The sequence below is a fragment of the Saccostrea echinata genome, unplaced genomic scaffold (genome assembly GCF_033153115.1).
Source record: "Saccostrea echinata isolate AGI-Se365-2 ecotype Australia unplaced genomic scaffold, CSIRO_AGI_Sech_v1 ptg000022l, whole genome shotgun sequence".
NCBI classification, from domain to species: Eukaryota; Metazoa; Mollusca; class Bivalvia; order Ostreida; family Ostreidae; genus Saccostrea; species Saccostrea echinata.
Window position 1 is genome coordinate 9,305,296 of NW_026889771.1, and position 21,935 is coordinate 9,327,230.

A 21,935-nucleotide genomic window follows, 5' to 3' on the forward strand; every position below is an offset into this window, starting at 1 on the left:
AATTTAGATCTGTCAATAGAATCAAACTCTTTTTTAAAATCAATAAATTCACAATAGAGTCTTTTACTTTTACATAATGTTTTTGTAATCAAAGAATGAAGAGCAAAATTGCAGTTGACAGTTACATGGCTAAATTACAGCGCTACCTCGGTATATTGCTCTCCGTTATATCACCAGGGCAATTAGCCATGTACTGAAGGCTTATACCTCTGTAATTGAGTGGTTCTTAATGTCACCTTTTTTGAAAATAGGTACGATTTTGGAAAAAAAACGTATCTAGTATACATTTTGAAAAAGTTTATATGAGAACGGAAGCAGATTTTCCTGGAATTCAGTAAATATTCATTCGATCAAAATACCATCTCCACTGTGCGATTTTCCCTGCTTTAAATTACTAATTACTTTTTTTTAATTCATCTATACAAATTTCTGTATCCAGTTCATCAAACTCACATCCACATTCAACACTCACATGTGCAGCGTTTGAGTCACCAATTTCATCTACTTGAGTGATACCTTAATTTGAAGTGCTCATAAAAATCTTCTTATAATACGTTTGGTATTCATATTGTTTATTTTTATTGAATTTGGCAAAAAATTGCCTGGGTTTATTTTTCTTCAAAATGTCTAACTTATTACTTTCCGCTTGCTTGTATAATATTTAAAGCTTTTACCCGTCTTTCGTGTAAATGTGCCATCCGATCGCGAGTGAATTTGTTTGTATATATATATATATATATATATATATATATATATATATATATATATATATATATATATATATATATATATATATATAACAACTTTTAAATGTACTTAAAGTTAGAATATAATCTCTAAAAAGTGATTTTAAGTTTTAACAAACCAGGGAAGATAAGTAAGTGGGGTTTCTTGGACCATTATATTATGATATAAAATTAAATTATATATAGTTAAAGAATATAATCGCCTGACAATGATGCGTAGAGTTAATTTTATACTAGTCAAAAAACGTTACAAAATATCGATATATTTTTCGTTTGTGAGACCTGTACTGGAATACGCATATATAATATGGGATTATACTTGACTATCTAGTGGATAAACTTGAAGGTATACAACTAGAAGCTGCAAGAATAGTTACGGGATGGAATAGATTGGCGGCAAGATACTTGTTATACAGTTATTGAGACGGAATGGGAATCCCTTTCAAAAAGGAGAGAAAATGATCGTCTTGCTTAACTCCACAAAATTCTTTATAGAAAAAAAAATATCCTGATTATTATAATTGAGTAAATATTATCTCCGATTATGGCAATCATAATCATAGTAATATGTACAGCACTAGACAAGCAAACTCACTACAAGAAATTCAAACTAGAATTCAACCATTCTATAATTCTTTCTTTCCTAGTACAATACGTCTTTGCCCAAAAACCCCTCTCTTTTAAGTTTCAAATTATACTCAAAATTCTAATCAATCTAAAATATCCAATTTTTTGTTGGGAATAGAATTGATCAATTTTTACATACAAAACTCCTACTCGAAGGTAGTTCTCCAAATCTACATATGTGTCGTAGAAATTTTTGTAATTCTCCACTATGTTCAAGTCTATAACTGTTGCTATGCTCTTTTATGGTTCACAAATTCTTTCAGAAATGGAAAACAAAAATATTTTCCTTGTCGATCAGAACTTTCTGGTTGAAATTAAAAGATTTTCACAACATATCTTTCAATATCTATTTACTATTAAGACATTTTTTTTGTTGGTCTGATCATTGTTTCAATTGAAAATTTATGTGATCTGGTATGAATGAGTGAGGTTAATTTTTACTTTGTGTATGTAAAAAATATAATTTTTGGAGATTTTTCAATTCCAGTAAAACTGCACAATAATATATATATGAAAGCATATTCTTTCTGTGTGTATTATATATGTTTTCATCTACATACATGTACTCTTACTTGCTGTATGTGTAGAAAGAGGGATTATTATAAGCCTATTGGATTCTTTCCCAGTTCTACTGTATTTATTATCGGTGTATTTGTAACTTTGCCTATTTTGTCAATAAAATGTTGTTTAAACTAAGTTATTAAATTATCAATTTATTAGTTTTTAAAGGGGTTTGGACACAGATTTAATATTCTCTAAAATTTTTGGTATAATATCATGACTTATATGTTGCTATAGCATTTCACACCGAAATATAATAAAAGCATATTTAGAAATCTCTTTTATCTGGAAATAATTAAAACTACGAATTTCGGGACTTGTTTGATTGACACATATACTTGCACATTAACAAAGTAAACTTTATCCTTTATACCTAAGAAAACCAGACACTTTGTTGTGTATCAATGAAAAATATCAAAACTATAATGTAGAACAAGAATTAGCTTTCCTAAAAAGCTTGTCTGACTTGAGCAAATTTATTTTTACGCGAAGAATCAAGAAAAGTTATATCCAGTGTAATCAACATGACTCTGATTTATGAAATGAATTCTTTTGCTAAGAAACAAGAAAAGTTCAATTCAGTGGCATCAACATAAATAAAAGTTGGACAGGAATTTATTCTATATACACTATCTTACTTGTAATTTCTTTTTTTTTCATGGACGTAGGAACGAAAGGGGGGATTTATGCATAGCTATTTTGTACTTGTGTCCCCTAAATCATGTAAATATTAAATTCTGATAACTTTTTTTTAATAATATGCTCTATAAGGAATTTTTCATTGATAGTGTCCACCCTAAACTGAAAATTTCTGATATTTCTTCCAACGGACCTGTTCATGGATACAAAGATATAACCAGTGATTTTGAAAGAAAAAGCTACACCACATAAAAATCTAAAATCAATTGGTGAACAATTTTGTTAATTAAGAAATATTTCATTTATAAAAAATTACAAATGAGCTAACATCTTTGCATTTAAACAAAAGAACATTCAACATCTCTCCTTCACTTTGATACTTTTTTTAAAAATTATGAATAAATCAAACGTCTGCAAGTTACGAATATGTGTAGATTTATAAAAATTTTAAAGGTAGAGAGACTTTGTATGCATTTAAAATAAACAATCATTAGTTAATCTCATAAAGATAATCGACAAGTGTTGACCTGACTAGCTTTATTCCTTCTGTTTTGCTGGACATGAATGATGCATTCGTTAATGGCCAAATGTTATGTAACTTGTAATGTATAATGTGATAATAATAATGACATCAGTTCCACTGCCTTGATTGGGTGTTTAGCTTATTTCCTTTACTCCTCATCTTTTCCGATTGATAGTTAAAATAGTATGAAGATTCCAAGATCAAGTTATCACAAGAATTTTATTGAACGACTTGAGGGAAAAGAGTACAAATTAATTTCCCATAGAACTCTATACAAACCTTATGCCCTCCCAGTACTTTACTAATTCCCTTTCAAACAAATCTCTGGTATCATTTGAAACTTCATTCTAAGGACTTGTTAAAAACACGGAAAAAAAATATCCCGTGCCGTGGCGTTTATAGGTCAAATTTGCAGTTGTTTACAACTTACAGTAATCGGCAGTAAATAGCACTCTGCATCTAAAATCAACCCCACTCCTTTAGTTCCCCCCTGGTATTTCTATACTTTCTGTAATATTCCCTCATTCCATCATTTATTTCAAACATTAATATTTTTTCTTTAAAATGAAAATATTTACATACCTGAATTCAGCCAATCAGGTAACGCCTACCCATTTAGTACTCTTCTCCATCTCGTCTAACCAGGAAATGATGTAAACATCCGGTGATTTGGTACTCTTTTTCCTTGACCAACAAGCTTTGACTAAGGGGATAGTTTCGTACTAAAGACCCGTCAAATTTCTTTAAAAACTGAGATATTCCCTGTTTAATGTGATATTTTATGTAGAAAAATGATTAGAATAATTATGGGACACATTTGCAGTGTAGCAGAGTGCTTGCTGAAAAAAAATGATGTGCAACATGTAGGTGTCACTATGACGCTTATCATATACAAAGTTGTAAATGCGAAACTAAGATACTTGGTCAGTTGCAGAGGCAATTCAGCTGAAAAGCAGTAGGCCATAGAAGAAGGTGTGTATCTCAGAGGGAAGGTGAATAGCCCCATATCAATTCGTGAATTTTCATTAGGGCATGCATTGATTTACAGACTACTGGGTGTTTTATCCTGCTCGCTCGGGCCTGGGGGGTGGGTTGTATGGGTGCGACTGAGGCCCAAATCTTGGAAAAACAAGCCAAAATTTGGGGAGTCCCCAGGTGCATTTTTGGTACATGTGCACTCTAATAGGCTGATTACATGTAATTTGTTGACATAATTTGTGAGCCATGGGCATATGAAGTGTAATTAATTAGCCCCTGGAAAACTGTTCCCATGTACATGTTTTTATGGATCGCACGTATATGTGTACCCCCTCGGCACATGTTTGGCATTAAAAAAAACTATCCTCTGCCACCTAAATCTAGTACTGTCTGACAATAAAATCATCTCACCAGTATTGTAAGTCCAGTAATGTGTGCTGCGTAAACAACTTGAATACAATCGGTAAAACGTAAACATTAACAATAACAGACCTCGTGCTCTGTTTACAATCACGGGGGGGGGGAGGGGGGGGGAGTTAAACTCCATAAGATCTCCATATTAAATGGTGCAAGTGCGGGAGTGATTCACTCCCGCAAAGATTTTGACTATTTTATTAAAATTTCTTTCCTGAACTCAAATAAATGTACTTATGCAGACATAAATTGATCCAAAAATTTAATGAATTGTTTATGTATTTTTTTTTTCATGCATGTCAACATAATTACTTGAATTGTTCGCCATGTTTACTGACCTTGATCGATTTTATTTTGGGACATCCAGTGAGAATTTGAGAGCGAGGCAGCGGCTCTTGTGAATGAATAAATAGGAATCCCTTGATTTAAGCATAAATATCACTGTAAATGAAACAAATTCCATGCTTTTACTAATAAATGTTTACAGCAAAATCATTATCTGTACCGAAATTTATATTCTTTAATTATAGTACCCTGCCTAAATTCCTGTATATTTTTTCATGAAATATGGAGATAACGAACAGTATTCAAGCTCAAAGTCTATTTAAACAATACAAATTCGAGCAGAGCAGACATGGACCTCCAAAAACATCTGAGGCGGTGCCATGGAGGAGTGAGCATTCCCTGCCGACCGGTCACGCCCGCCGTGTGCTCCTTGTCATGATCGGGGAAAAAACGGAAAAATCCGTAGACAATTTAGAGTGTAAATAATGGCCCAACAATTAGTATGAAAAACGTCAGTTAGTATTTGACTTAATGATAGGTTTAATTTGCTGACAAGATCATTGTATCGACCATAAAACTTGACTTCAAACGAGACTGTTGATATCTTTGTATCGTCCACTTGTTTGTCAAATGCTTGCCTCGTTTTAGAATTTGTTCATATGAGACAAAAACCCCATATACAGGTGATAAGGGTATATTGCTACATAAGTAATGGAAGTTGACGATTGAAAAATTGAAGTCCTCACGTTTAAATCATCATACAGCTTCATTTGCATTCTATATTTTCCATTTGCATTGTATAATTTCTTATTTGTATTGTAAAATTTCTTATTTGTACTCTTATTTGTATTCGATCATTTTTCATTGTCACCGAGGATTGTTTATTTATTTCGTTACGAAGAATTTCATTGTTCAAAATTTAGACTGTATCGTGTTGAGATGTTCCGGGAGCTCAAAGCAAACTGCGCTGGTTCTATCTGTATTTGCGTGCATGTTAGAGGACGGCCACCTAGATGAAAAGGAAGCGCTGGCAGATGGCAAATAAATAATCTGTCCTTAGAAATGTTGTCTGAGAAAATAAATAATTTGATCTTGACAGGTGGAACCCCAACCCCGGGTGTTGCTAAAACGCGGAACGGAAAGCGGAACGGAACGGAAAACGGAAAGTCTTATATCAAATTATTTACTTCATGCATGTACAAATATATAAATCGGACAGGAACCAGTATTCTTTATCATACAGTTTATATTTCATTCAAAAAATGCATAACAATGTAATTTATTCATGACCCCCCCCCCCCAAAAAAAAAACTACATGCATGCGGTGGTCAATGAAATACATAATAATTATACACACAGCCCAAGTATCTGTCTGAACGCCTCATTCATAACTCGCCCAAATCTAATTTTTAATGGTTACTCACCAAAGATTAAACTCTCTTTTTTGATCATTTATTATGAAATAGGCAATGGTGGTTCAAAACAGGAGGAGGTGGGGGGGGGGGAGAAAGAGAATAATCATGTACACATTTGTGTTCTAGACAACGATCACTGGCATTAAGGAAAGAATAGAGGACACGCTTATTACAACAATAGGCATGTGCGGATCTAGAGGGGTTCGGGATGGGGTTCGGACCCTTTGAAATTTTCAGAGTTATTACGTGTACATAGTAAGGTAAATAAAAGGAAAATGACCCCCCCCCCCGGAAAACACAGATCCCTGTGAAGTTGATGGGAAAAGTAAACAACTTTTAAACGCTTTTTTGACTGGGGTGTAACCCCCCCCCCCCCCCCCGAAAGATATCCACCGTCGGGCACTTAAAGCGAGGACAACGAAGGCTACATCTATGCATCATCCTCCCTCCCTACCAAATAATAAATTACGAGAGTGCTTTTTGGAAAATGTGTGATTTCTCCATCATAGAAATTTGAATGTTATTCTGTGCAATCGGTCTGTGTTTTCCAGTGTTATAATTTGGTCAAATACGGAGGGTGGGGTGGGTGAAGGATGAAGAGTTGTACAATATCATGGTTATCCACGCTTTAGGTGCCTGTGCATTTAAAATTATGCTGTGTTCGCTCATATAAATATCGAATCCTGGCTATTTATGTTGACCAGAGTGGTCTTTTATAAAGTTAATTCACTCATAATTCACCACAACGTTTCATATATACCATGTGTACGGCATTATATTTTATGTTTTCCGTACCCTATGCTTCCCTTTTGTACATGAAACTTCATAATATGAGAATATACATGAATAGCTCAACTTGTTCTTGATGATCAAGGTTAAATATAAACAACATTTACAATGTATATTGTTTTTGGTATAATTTATTATATCCTCAAGGCCTTTAACTGGTATCATATTTTCCGTTTTCCGTTCCGTTCCGTTTTCCGTTCCGCGTTTTAGCTAAAAAATTGACCAATGAAATCCTTCGTACGTAAGGAAAAAATAAACAATCCTTCGGATACAATACAAATAAAAAATTATCGCATACAAATAAGAAAGTATACAATACAAATAAGGAATTATACAATGCAAATGGAAAATATAGAATATAAATAAAAAAAATCATACAATACAAATGAATTTTTTTACGATACAAATGGAAAATATTGAATACAAATAAATGTTATACAATCCAAATATAAATTATACAATCCAAATATAAATTATACAATACAAATGAAAAATTATACAATATAAATAAAAAATTATGCAATAAAATGGACAATTTTAGAATATGAATAAAAATTATACGATACAAATGCAAAATTTTACAATGCAAACGGAAAATTATACAATACAAATGCAAAAGATTGAATATTGCAATATTTGACATGCCATAAAAAGTATTTCATTTACTTATATTTTCAAAACCTTTCAGGAAAAAATACTGAATTAAAGGAATTAGAGGAAGTATGAATTTTTAACCACATCCTTTATCAAATCAAGAAGATCCAATTTTGACTGTTTATTTTGATTGGCCAATTATTAGGCTGATCCTGCTAATGACATTGTGCACGGTGCAAAAGAAATTGTTTACACTTTTTAAGTTCTCCACCTCCTCCACCCCATACACCTTTTGTCAATGTTTGTATTGGGTTGCATTTTTAAAGATTTGCATAATATTATGTTCGTTAACTCAACTTAGGTGGAAGTATCATGTTGTATATTTTGAATTTACTAGGGGGAGGTAAATGCAAAAATTTACAACATGATGTAAATTTTGCATTTACCTCCCCCTCGTAAATTCAAAATTTACAACATGATAGAAGGACTAGATACAACAGTCATGGCTCTCTTCTCCATACGAACATGTATGCAAATGCTGTCACCATTAACCATGAGTATACTTGTGTGCTTAGCCTATTAAAAACAGTTATATAGGGAATGTTGTTGGAAAAAATAAAAGAATAATTATGTTCTTACATTGTATATTTAGAAAATACACAATAATGATTATAGAAAAGGTCACATAATAAAGCATGATAAAGCATGATAGTACTGACAAAAATCTGTTTTTTTCCCCAAAATATTCACTCATCAAAAATCACTTTCTTAAAAGCATTATTTTTGACAAGAGAAACATTCATTTAAGACATCGTACTCATGTTGCATTTGCTCGATAACTTTTTGGAATTTCTCTGCCTCGGCGCATAGTTGGCCCTGCTGGATTTTAGACAAGTCGACTGCATTCCAAATTAAGGATCCTAAATCAATTATGAGTCCAATGGCTGCCATCGCACTTAAGGCCTCCGTCGAGAGTTTGGTGACCCCCTTGGAAACATCTTTCAGTGCTGATGGAACAATGTCATCTAATGCTGCCCCAAGACTCAACACCCTTGCAACTTCATCTGCGTTTCCTGTGATACGATATACATCGACAGCTATTGAAGTTGTCACCAAATTAAAAATGTCTTTGCCGAGTACTGCAGTGCTCCCTGCTCGCCTTACTCCTTCACCTACATGCGAAATTTCCAATGTATTACTATCTTTCATTATAGTGTCAATATCCTGTCGGAGCAAGGTAACCAATCGTTTCATTTCTTTGCACGTTGTGTCATGTTTTTCCAAACTTGCTTTAGCATGATTACATTGTTTTTTCACTATTCCAATTTTGACTATCCCATGAGTAACCCCCGCGACACCGGAAGTCACCCCTGTGGCAATCCCGGTCGCTGTTAATATAAGAGAAGTCCCTAGAGTGACAGGGGCCATCGCTATGCCGGCAATGCCCAGTATTCCGCCTATAATCCCGAAAATTGAATACGTGATGTTTCCAATGGAATGAATTCTAGCTTGTTGTTGAATTTCATCTCTTATGGTTCTTAGTTCCTTGAGAATTCTTTGTCGCTCTGGTGCCCAGGTTTCAAAATAATTTTGTGCATTTTTGAAGGAATCTCGATTCTCCATAATGATTCAATATTTATGCAAAACTGGTCATCTACAATATCAAACGATATACCATTTGATGCTTCGAATCTTTTGGATTTATTAAGAAAAATGACTTAGGATTTTGATAAGCTCTCATAATCAATTCTTTTGATCACGCTTTCTTTCATATTATTTATTATAATATATCAAGAATAAACATACTATTCAACACAATGCAATTTTCTTAAAGGTAAATATATAGTTGACATAGCACTTATCCAAAATGAAAAATTATGTTGGGTAAGATCACAAGTGCTGTGGACAGGAACCCCTACCCGGCGCGCCCGCCCTTACAACAAAAAAAAAAAATTACTATAATTAACTATAGTTTGCTATTAATAACTATAGTATCAAAGTTTTCACTAAAGTAAATCAAATTTTTACAACTGTAAATCAAAGTATTTTTACTATGGATTTCACATTGTTATATTTGATATGTTCTCAAATTCATACATGCACTATTTTCATATAAATGGAACTATTACTTGTATATTCACATATCAATAATTACAAATTTTATATCCCTGTTATCGAATTAAGAAGATTTAAAGCTTTGATATGATTATCTCAAAAAAGTTTTAGAGTAAAGTTTTATAGTACATAAAAGTATCAAATTTTAAGTTTTTAAATTTTTGTTAGCCCCCCCCCCCCGGAATATACGCCCAGGGTCAAGGCATATTATTTTTATTCGTCTTCTGTCATAAATATTCTTCTATCCACACATTTACAACGTATTCCATATAGAAAATCAAAAACAAAACAAAACAAAACAAAAAAAAAAAAAAAAACAAAAAAAAAAAAAAAAACGTAGAATGAACGTTGTATTAAAAATCATATCCATGGTATTTTATTATACCGCGGATATTTTTGAATTAAAAAGGTTTGTGGGTAAGATAAGTATTGTCTAATCCATCTAACAGTAATAAATAATAAGTAATAAAAAGTTTTAGAGTAAAGTTTTATAGTACATAAAAGTATCAAATTTTAAGTTTTTAAATTTATGTTAGCCCCCCCCCCCCCGGAATATACGCCCAGGGTCAAGGCATATTATTTTTATTCGTCTTCTGTCATAAATATTCTTCTATCCACACATTTACAACGTATTCCATATAGAAAATCAAAAAAAAAAAAAAAAAAAAAAAAAAAAAAAAAAAAACGTAGAATGAACGTTGTATTAAAAATCATATCCATGGTATTTTATTATACCGCGGATATTTTTGAATTAAAAAGGTTTGTGGGTAAGATAAGTATTGTCTAATCCATCTAACAGTAATAAATCCCATTTCCATTCTCTCTTCCGAATTTTGGGGATTGTTTTCATTAATGCAATTGTTTTCAACAGGGATATTCATTGGGACAAGTCTTTTCTCTGTTCTCTTTTCTCTGGGAACAACATTCTTAATGTTTATTGTACTTAAAGATAAATGAAATTTTTAGAGATTCAAGAAGTCAATAACACTAAGAGATATTACCAATTAGATTAAATTTGACTGTTTTATTTTAGGAACAATGTCAGATCAAATACTGTTTTCAATAATGTGATGCCCACTTCCATTTCAAAAGATTTTTTTTCCTTTTTGCATTAAAAGATCTTACCAAATATTATCTATCAGATGCTAAGTATTTTAAAACTAAGATAAATAATTAAACTAAGATAGAAATTGTCTTTCCCGAATTTCCTCTGTTTTTCGTAAATTTTTAGGGAATATTAATTTATATATATGCTTTATATTTTTAATTTTTTTCTTATTTTCACATATGATAAAAAATTCTCATATAAAGGTACAAAATAATACAAATACACATGTACCAAGGTGCGTAGCCAGAATGGAATCATGCAGAGAACGGCGGGGGGTTTCAGGTTCCAACTTCCACAAATCAATATTTTATTAATACATAGCCAAATTAACATGATTTATCTACGCTACAACAAAAAAGGGGGGATCACCTTTCAGTGAACATTTTCAAAAGCGAAAAGTTAAGTTTAAAAATAAGAAGGGGGAGGGGCAGGCCACCCCCCTGGCCTCCCTAAACTACATGTATGTGCCTGTTGGTGAGGGCCCAGAAGCTCCTACGTTTTACTAAATATTTCATTTATTTTCTTGCAAAATAAAAATTGTGCCATTTAGCTTTTGTTTAGAAATAAAGGACATAGTAATATTTATTGTTTTAACGCAAAGTTAATACTTCCATGGAAACTTATTGTACAGTAGTTTAGCCTAAATATTTAAACGATATTTTGGTATCATATGCTCTTTTTTTCAACGTTTAAAAATACGTCTACTTAATGTAAATTATTAACAAAAAATATCGTATTTTAAATCATATACCAGTAGATCATAGCATTCAACGATGTTTTTGAATTTTAATCTCTCAAAGATCGTTAAAAAAGTCAATCTATTAAAGAACAATAATTACACATTAATGAATGATTTATTAGGATTTGACAGATGAATTCATAAAGGATTTCAAATTTTATTATACAGTCATGATAATATAAAATTCAAATCGAAACAGTATGGCACAAAATAATTCGAAACACGAATATTTATTGAATGGTAGTGAGATTTTTTTCTTCGAATCTCGCTCTCTCTCCCCTAGTTGTTTGTTTGTTTCTTTTTTTTTTTTTTTTTTACTGATATTTTGCTCAAATCTGTTCTTAGAATGGAAGCTTTCAAAAGTTAACAAGATTGTTGTTTGTTTAGAAAATCATACTTAATTGATATATTTTAATACTTTAGTTCATATGTATTAATTTCAGTCATTTCAGAAAAAAATTCTACTAGTCTTTGTTTGTTTAAAATTTTTTGTTTAAATTCAGTGTTCTGTATTAATCTTGAGAAGTAGAAAAAGACACATTTTCTTATGCCGCAGTTCCACCATATACATTAAAGATGTACAAATATGAGAAAGAAAGAAAATTAAGATATTTTAGATCCCTCATCTCTAAATATACAAGACATATAAGCAAATATACATTTTGTAAAAAACAAGACAAGAATCCCATAAATAAAATAAATAAATAAAAAGGTAGCAAGAGAAAATTTCTTAAGTTTCTGAGATTCGAATATTTAAGTCATATAATAGCAGTAATACTTACCTAGAATAATTGTATAATACTTTTCTACTTGAAATTGACAGAAAATTCTACACTCTAAGGAAATCCCGACAGTTAACCGACACCCGACGCATATGTTTGCTATTTACGTCCCGTAACTTGCGTTATCTATACATGTAGTTTCGTTTTAAGAAAATTCAATTTTTTAAAAATCCATGCGAACATGAACTATGACACTTCTCCCATTACATGAAGCGCGTTAGCCATGGATTTTCAGAAAATTAGATTCATACCATTACTTATATTTACACTATTATTTACATATTTAAATTGTCATTTACATATTTACATTGAATAGACCCGGCATATATTTCAAGAAACGCGATAGCCTTTATTTAAAAAAAAAAAGAAAAGATTCATATCTTATTTACATTTTTATCTGATGATTAGACACAGATTATATCATTGAACTAGTTTAAAAAAAATGATTGCACTATATTTTGACGTCATGGAGATATTCATGCTCTACCAGTCGAGTTCTTGAGACAATATTTAGAATGTACATCCACAGAAATTTTTCTTTTTTTCCCTCGGAACACCACCTTATATAAATACGTAAAGGTTGATTACTGCTTTTTCAAACAACCTGTAAAGATCTCTTATGCAGTGTATACTTTTCAATCAATGGACTATGAAACATACATTGTCGTACTTATCAAGAATATTGGTTTCAGGATGGTGTATTTTGTGTATTGTGTGTTTTTCTATGTCTATTTTAAAAATACTCTTATGAAAATGAAAATCAAAATTCGCTGAAATTAAAAAAATGACAGTATAGTATTTCTGTATATAAAAAGACACAATGTGAGACAGTTGCCATCATGGATTCTAGTGGGTGTCTCGATTAACACTAGATTTTATTCAACAGATCTACATTTTCTCTAACGGTGTCGGGCGAGATCTCAAAAATGATTGAATAACTTGCTTCTATCGTCTGTCGATTTGCACTTGCCGTATAAAACGCGCAGTAAATCAAATCGTTCCACGATACCTAGAATTGAAACTGAAAGCATTTGGACGTGACGATTTCTAACTTTGTAAAGTGTAGAGGCTTCTCAGAATTGCACAACTAGTCTAGAAATAAAAAAAAGTTTGGCACGGTTTCTGATCTCTCTAGACTCGCTGAACATGTAAAGTTTTACAGACAGTGGCAGATATACATGTACGTATATGCGGGAGGCAACCGCCCCCTAAAATGTTCAAGTTAAAAGAAAGAGGACAATAAAATAAATACAATTATATTTTTATTATCATTTCTTATAGATAGATTTAAATACAGATACGCTAGTCTTAAAGAAATGGACATTTATTTGATTTGCTGGTCTTAAGTTTAATATATCCCTGCAGTACTCGATTACTTTAATTACGACTGAAGTTAATTCGCTTTTTTTAAAACTAAATTTATTTACAAAATGTACATGTTCTATATATAAACTCCCACCCCCACCCGTTCTCAAATCACTGACAATGTATGTCAAATAATTATCTTTTATCCCTTCTTCACAATTTGTTAGATTTCCATTTCTGTGGAGTTTAAGAACATTGTAAATGTATATATGTATGCGCCACAGAATATATTGTCTAACACTGTAGGTAGACAGTGTAAATGAAACATCAGCAACAGAAAAGACAAGCTTTATTATTTATTGAAAATAAGACAGAATCATTGTCATATATACAATTGCAGAAAAAAATCCTTAATTATATAAACATGAAGTTTATTTTAACTAAGTCACAATAAGCAGAATTCTAATGCGTTTTCTAAAATGTTACCATTAGAACTGTATTTTATCTTCTATTCTGAAAGAAAAATTAATGATTTCATTTTACATTCATTTGTAAACTAGAATTGTGCGTATTCCCTCCAGTAAAAAGGTAATAGTATTAATGATGAATTGGTAGTATTTTCTACTTAATGTACATGTATTTTTTTTCGTGGTTATATTGTATAGCCATTATAGGTTTACATTTACTATTCAGATAGAAAACAAGTTTTTGCTGAAGAAATCAAATCTACTGGCCCTAATTAACATATCTGATTCATTCAAAATTCCAAAATGGAAAAAAAAAAAAATCAAATGACTTCCCTTGATGAGGACAAATTTATAAATGACAGTTTATTTCATATTTGTTTAATTGTTTGTTTATTTAGCTAGAGAAACAGCATATAAATTTTGCATACTCAGTGATAATAAAATAAATTCTCAGTTTATCAAACCGGCGCTTTCCACCACTCGAGATCCAGAATAGATAATTGATATGGAACAGGACATCTCAAATAAATGGCTTGGGGTAAAAAGCTAAGTGGAGTGGAGTAGAGTGGAGTCTTGTGGAGTCATGGAGTGGAGTCTGTATTATAACAGTAAAGAAAGTTTGCATGAGAACAAACAATTTCTTTTGCATACAATCTCTCCCCTGCATTGTCATTTTGGATTTGCTTAACAAGAATGAAACAAGAAACAAAAGAAATCTGTGCAGCCAAAAAACTATTGACCTTTAAATGTCAAACAGAGAATCACCTAGAAATGTTTTTAAAGCAAATTAACAACATCTAAACTAAGCTCAGATATATGACCCTGCTCGCCTATCCAAAACAGACAAATCTATTTAGAGGTGTTGACACTTTATAATATCAAACAGACAAAGAGTAACAACTGCACTGCGGAACTGATGACAACAATTGAATTACAACGGCACATATTTTAGGTTTTACTATTAAAGTGCAAGTGCCTTTGTTGATATCTGAAGGTTACTATTTTTTCTCCTAATTTGTTTTACATTAAATTTAACATACACATGTATCTCCCTTTTTCTGATTAAATTAGGAAAAATGTTGCAGAATCTAGGTGTATAGCCTATATGTATTTGTCAATTAAAAGTCTATCAAAATTAAATGTCCAGGATTAATTATAAGACATAAAAAGGAAAATATTTATTGAAATATACTCAACAGCTCGTTTCTTTTTATTTTTTATAAGTACACATTGTGCGTTTAAAACAATGATGCATTAATACTTACTCTTAAATTATTTACATAAAGTTTGTTTCCTGGTGAGGGGGCTGTGCTATTAGTTTCACCAATATTTGAACACAGAAAGGCTTATTTTGTAGGTGTGATTCAAAACAGAAATTATATTATATGATAAGTAATGCTAAAGCATTTTCAAAACATATTACCGGGATTACATCCCTACTGTTGAGTTATTGCTTTCTTTGTACTTCGCTGATCAATGTTTCACATGCACTCTATCAACCAGTATATATATCACTGATGCAGCAGTTTGATATAATTATACAGTGGTGAAGACTTTCTGATAGAATTAATTTAATTGGAGTGTAGGAACTTAAAAGAATGTCGATCCCCATAACGATGTGCTGAAATATATTTGATTCCTCATTTTTTTATAAAGACAACTCAAGCAGGATGCTGTCAACATGATTCTGTTAATAAAATAACATAGTTTGCTATGATGGACAAAATTTTCATTTTTTTTTCTTCTTTTATATCATTACATTAATTTTTTTAAATTTTGTTTTTGATGTTGCTGAGGCTGCCAATATTTTCCATAGTGGGTACATTATTATACCTTATTACTAGTATTATCCCCATGCGACAGAGTTGAAGGGGATATAGCAACACGCTTTTGTGTGTGTGTGTGTGTGTGTTTGTGTTTGTGAGTGTGTTAGTTAGTGAGTGGTGTTTTTTAAACGGAAATGGTGTAATTTGTATGGGGATCGATGTTGAATGTTGTCTTGATTTAAAGATATACTCTTTGCGAGGGTATGCTCCGCTTTGTGGTACCATTGTTTAACTTAAGTGTTATTTTAAAAAAAAATCCTTACAACATTTACCAGGGACATGTTTTACAAAACTGATGACTTACGACTAAGACCAAACACTGTAGATGATGTTATTTCTCATTTGTACAACTATTTACGTATCTCCTTTTTGGGGGTGGGGGCGGGGGTGTATCGGTAAATTGCAGGAAACACTACAGACGCTTAGATGAACACAATTCCCCCTCCTTTCCTCTCTCATTTCTGTATGCCCAAGCTATCGCTGATGTCTGTGATCACTGATCAAACTCTTGGAAACTTCCTGATTTCAGAATAAATGTTACAATTAGTCAGAAACTTGTTCATGTTGTATGAACCATATTGACAATAAAGTGAATGAATTACTGAGTAAATGAAGAAAAAAATCATGACCTTCACATGTCAACTCATCAATGGGAAAAGCTTTTTGTTTTGGGTAACAGAGACTAAGTGACCCACATCCACTCCCATCCCAAAAGGCGAGAAGTATTGAAAGATTAAATTAATGCACTAGAAATGCTTACATATTTGTTGCTTGTAAAAACAAATTTGCTTTAAAACGAACTGAACTAAATATAACTGGTTTTGCTTTTGTCAGAAAAAAGAATCTAAATTTACAGCTGGGCATAGTTTACAATTTGGAATCTATATAAGAATTACAGTAAAAAATATAATTACACATTTAATACACAATAAATTTTTTCAAGTTCGACAGTACACATAGATGTACATACTTGTAACCTAATAAAAATTTCAGCATTATTCAGGATATGTCCACTGAGTTATACTTTTAACAACAAACATGGGCTGTAGTGAAAAAAGCATTTAACAAGGGTACCACAAAGCGGAGCATCCCCTCGCAAAGAGCATATCTATAAATCAAGACAGCATTCAACATCTATACCGAAGCAAATTACACAAGGGTAAACTTACATACACTACCAACTCCGTTGCGAGGGGATAATAACTGATAAGACATATAAGTAACTTATTTTGCAACACATCTTTACGATCAGATAATTGAGACCTGATTCTTCAATGGACAATAAAATTTCTGGATATTTCAATCCATGGGCATTTTTGTAGCAAAACTTTTTGGACATTCTTCGAAATAGGGCAAATAATGCTTATAAGACATCCTGGGTCTGTTTCACAAAAGAACTTATGACCAAGACCAAAATATAATTTTGAGATTAACTTTCTTTTTAAGACTGATTTGAAAATGATTTTAATCCTTTTAAAAATTAATTTAGACAGGTATTTTTATGCAAGCAATTTTTAACAGAATCATTTATTTTGCAAGATTATATTATCATCTAAGGTGTTTGATCTTAGTAATACGTTCTTTTGTAAAACATGCCCCTGGTAAATGTTGCAAGGTTTTTTGAAAATAAAACTTTTAGGTACCATATATATTGTATTCCCTAAGGTAAATATTGGCAGTCTCAGCAACATCAAATACAAAATAAAATAATGATATTAAAAAAAAAAAATTGAAGATTTTGTCCATTGTAGCAAACCTTGTAACTTATTTAATTACTGAATCAAGTTGACAGCAACTTGCTTGAGTCGTCTTTATAAAACAATATTAATGAGTAACCAAATATATTTCAGCACATCGTTATGGGGATCGACATTCTTCTAAAGTTCTCATACTCCAATTAAATTAATTCTGTCAGAAAGTTTTCATTTTTGTTTATAACAAACAGCTGCATCAGTGATGCTTGTACTGGTTGATAGACTGCATGTAAAACCTTGAGCAGCAAAGTACAAAGAAAGCAATAACTCGGCAGTAATGATGTAATAAAATGTTTTAAATATATTTTAGTATTACTAATCATATATATAATTTCTGTTCTGAGTCACATTTATAAAACAAAAAGAAATTTCTTTGTTCAAATATTGGTGAAACTAATTATAGGTAGAACACTGCCCCCTCCCCAAGAAACAAAGGTAATTTTTTTTAAGAGTGTATAATGCATCATCATTTAAAATGCACATTGTGTACTTCAAAAAATTCAAAATAACTACATGAGCTGTTGAGTTTATCTCGATAAATATTTTTCTTTTTATGTCTTAAACTAGAAATTATTCCTTGACATTTAACTTTGATAGGCCCAATTGACAAGTACATGTAGACTATATATACAACTAGATTCTGTAGCAGATTTCCCCCAATTTAACCAGAAAAAAGGTATATTTGTATGTTAATACATGTATAAACAAATCAAGAGGAATGAGATACAGAAAAAAAATAGTGACCTTCAAATATCAACAAAGAGGGTTGAATGCACTTTAAAAGTAAAACCAAAAAAAAAAAAAAAAAAAAAAAAAAAAAAAAAAAAAAAAGGTATTTAAATCATGCGCCTTTATAATTCAATTGTCATCAGTTCTGCAGTACAGTTGTTTACTCTTTATCTGTTGATATTATAAAGCTGTCAACACCTCTTACTAGGTTTGTCTGTTTTTGGATAGGCGAGCAGGGTCATATATCTGAGCTTAGTTTAGATGTTGCTAATGTATTACCAAGTCTTTGTTTTATTAAAAGCATTTCTGTTTGACATTTAAACGTCAACAGTTTTTTGGTCGCACTGATTTCTTTTGTTCCTTGTATCATTCTTGTTACACAAATCCAAAATGACAATGCAGGGGAGAGATTGTATGCAAAAGAGATTGTTTTGTTCTCAAACTTTTTGTACTGTTATAACACAGACTCCACTCCATGACGCCACAAGACTCCACTCCACTCCACTCAGCTTTTTACCCCAAGCCCAAATAAAATTGACCTATCATACGTACTCTGTATTTGTTACCCACTTCTGTTAAAATTTCAATTAAAGTGAGTAAACCGTACCGTTATTCCTTGTCTTTGCCCCACATTGCCTCCCCTACTTTTGCCACCCCCTTAAAGGGGTTTGTGATCGCCCGGACGACAGCATTCCCGGGGAAACTGGACACGCCAGCGCCAGCAGAGTCTGTTTTGTCAGCCACGTCTACAGAATCTTTAACAGCCTGGAATGGAGCAGCCACTAGCGACCCCACAGCGGCTACCGGAACCCAGACAGGGGACGTAATCACGGTGAAAGCCCTCCTTATTGTTTTATTTTCCTCGTCCTTTTCTTTGTCCGCCATTCCTAGTTTCGTTTTGAAAATCTATCAGTATCACATGCATATCTTTACGTAAGACATTGCTCGATTTCGAATATACCTATATAACATTATCATAATTATAATAGATCATGTTTAATCCATATGATATTATCGATACTCGATAAAGAGAAGTGTAACATACCTGATATTACGTGCAGTGCAGCCAAGTGCACAAAATATGCATTGATTGGGTACAAAGGTCAAGCGATAGGAATTCACAAAGTAAATGCACAGTGATAAATGAATTAAAATAAACAACTTGGTCTATTTCAACATAAGTCGAACGTCGTTGGTGAAGAAATTTGATCAAGATGATTACAATCAAAGTTAAAACTATAAAAATCAGAATTAATTGTGTTGAGAGGAAAGATTGACAACTATATATATATATATATATATATATATATATATATATATATATATATATATAATATATATATATATATATATATATATATATATATATATATATATAAATATATATATATATATATATATATATATATATATATATATATATATATATACAGTTGTATATAATATATATATAAAAAGCACTAAAAACCAACAACACTGTATACTAGTATCCTATGTATCGGATGTTCCAAAAACAAGATCAAGGAAGAAAATGTATAAAAATCACTAAATTTTTTCAATTTTTTTTAATTGTTCGTGTCGTGGTTATTTTAAGTGCTATATATATATATATATATATATATATATATATATATATATATATATATATATATATATATATATATATATATATATATATATATATATATGGGGGTGTTAATGTTTTTCCTCTCAGGACAATTAACTCTGAATTTTAGAGTATAAGGAATATCTACACGTACCAGACCATCTTTAAATTAAAATTTTTCCTTCCCTTTCCCGACCCAGGATAAAAAAATAAAAAGTGTGAGTATAAAATAAAAATTAGTTGTTGATGGTATAAGAAAATGTTGGATTGAATAAAAAAATGTTTTCTTGAGGCTTAAGAAATGTTTTGAGTCAGTAGGTCTGGAGAGGGCAAATATTTTTAAGATGGCCTAGGCATGTCATCATTTTTGTCCCCAAGATTTCACTGAAAGTGGGGGATATTAATTTGGGTCTGTCTGTCCGTCCGTTAGCTATCCGTCTGTCTGCATTTCTGTCTGTCTGTAACACTTTCGTTTCCGGGCGATATTTCGAGAAGCCTTGAGCTTTTGCAATGAAATTTAACATCACGGTTTGTTCCCGTTTTGCACACATTTGAATTTCAGGTATTGAAAAAGTGTGTGCAAAAGGAGAATTAAATATTATATGAACACTGTCTAAAATTCTGTGTAAAAATATTGCTATTCTTTCAAAATAATTTATAAATCACAATTTATTAATCATTGATGATAGCAATCTGTCTAATTTGGATCTTCACTAAATCTATAAAATTCTTAATAAAGAATAGGGATCCAGGAATTCTTTCCGGGGGGAGGGGGGGGGTGGTTCCATCCAAGTAAAAAAAAAAATCCAAACCAGAAATATTTTGACAAGCAAAACTGCTTTCCCAAAAGTATCAAACCCCGAAAATTTCTTGAAAAGAAAAAAATCCGTTTCACAAACGTGAAAAAAAACTATTTCTTTGTGGTTCTTTGTGGTAGCGGCGGGGTCCACGTTTTCAAGGGGGTGTCCAAAATCAATTTTTATTTGATTCAGAATATACTTTTATTAACTCTGCAAATTCCAGGGGGGCACCTCCCCCCTCTAGATCCGCGTATGGGGATCTGCTTTATACTCACTATGCATCGCACACAAAAATCACTGACCGTTTATATTATTTGTAAGAATAAGCCTGACTTTTTAAACAATTACATTTTGAGATTCAAAAAACAAGTATGGTCCTAAGTTTCAAATAGTATACATGATTACGCCGTGAAACTTTTAAAAGGAATTAATCAGTTAATCGTCACCTGATAAGTGATTGTTAGATTGATATGATTTAGGTGTCCAGTGTAACAACGAATATTGCTCACTATATTGTTATTATGTTCCCCAAACGAAGTTTGGGAACATATTGTTTTTACTCTGTTTCTTATTAAGGTCTTCCGTTTCAGTCGGAAGACCTTATAGTGATTGTACTGTTTATTATTATTATTATTTTTTTTTTTCCCATTTTTTGTCCAAGCGATTTCTCAGAGATGGCTCAATGGATTTTCTTGAAACTTTCAGGGTTTATGACAAATAAAATAAACTAAAAACATTTTTAAGGATTTTGCAAAATTCACTTCCGGTCGTCAGATATGTCCGATTTCCGTTTTTTCAAAAGAGTTCATGTCCGGACGTTTTCTCAAAAACGGCAAAAGATTAAGACCTCAAACTTTCAGGGATTATAGATCATGACAAGTATGTTTGTGGAACATGTTTAAATCCGTCAGCCGTCACTTCCGGTCGTCACAGGAAGTGATCAAAGAAATCGAAAATTTCAACTTTTCTTATTTTAATTAAATCTTGTATCACTTAATTGCATCTGTTTTGCAGTTTCGAAATATGTTGGTCCCACTGGAAACAGAAACGTCAACTTCCGGTTACAAGCGAAAAACTACATAATTTGAGCATTTTACTTTCCCATAAATATCGCTTATAGAAGAAGTATTTGA

General features: G+C 31.7%; 2 protein-coding genes and 1 long non-coding RNA gene across 3 annotated transcripts in view; all 3 read right to left on the reverse strand.

The window, feature by feature from the left end:
• Positions 1 to 21,935, reverse strand: part of LOC133190369 (RNA binding protein fox-1 homolog 2-like) — a 443,535-nt gene that overhangs the window by 207,602 nt on the left and 213,998 nt on the right. The gene's annotated exons all lie outside the window — the stretch shown is intronic.
• LOC133190875 (apolipoprotein L3-like) lies at positions 8,347 to 9,211 on the reverse strand. The gene has a single exon (XM_061326557.1). The coding sequence runs from the start codon at positions 9,192 to 9,194 to the stop codon at positions 8,349 to 8,351; it is 846 nt and encodes a 281-aa protein (XP_061182541.1). The 5' UTR covers positions 9,195 to 9,211; the 3' UTR covers positions 8,347 to 8,348.
• On the reverse strand, positions 13,962 to 19,491 carry LOC133190876 (uncharacterized). The gene is made up of 3 exons (XR_009721627.1): positions 19,442 to 19,491; positions 19,004 to 19,302; positions 13,962 to 14,133 (listed from the first exon to the last, which is right to left on the reverse strand). It is a non-coding gene; the product is annotated as an uncharacterized LOC133190876 (long non-coding RNA).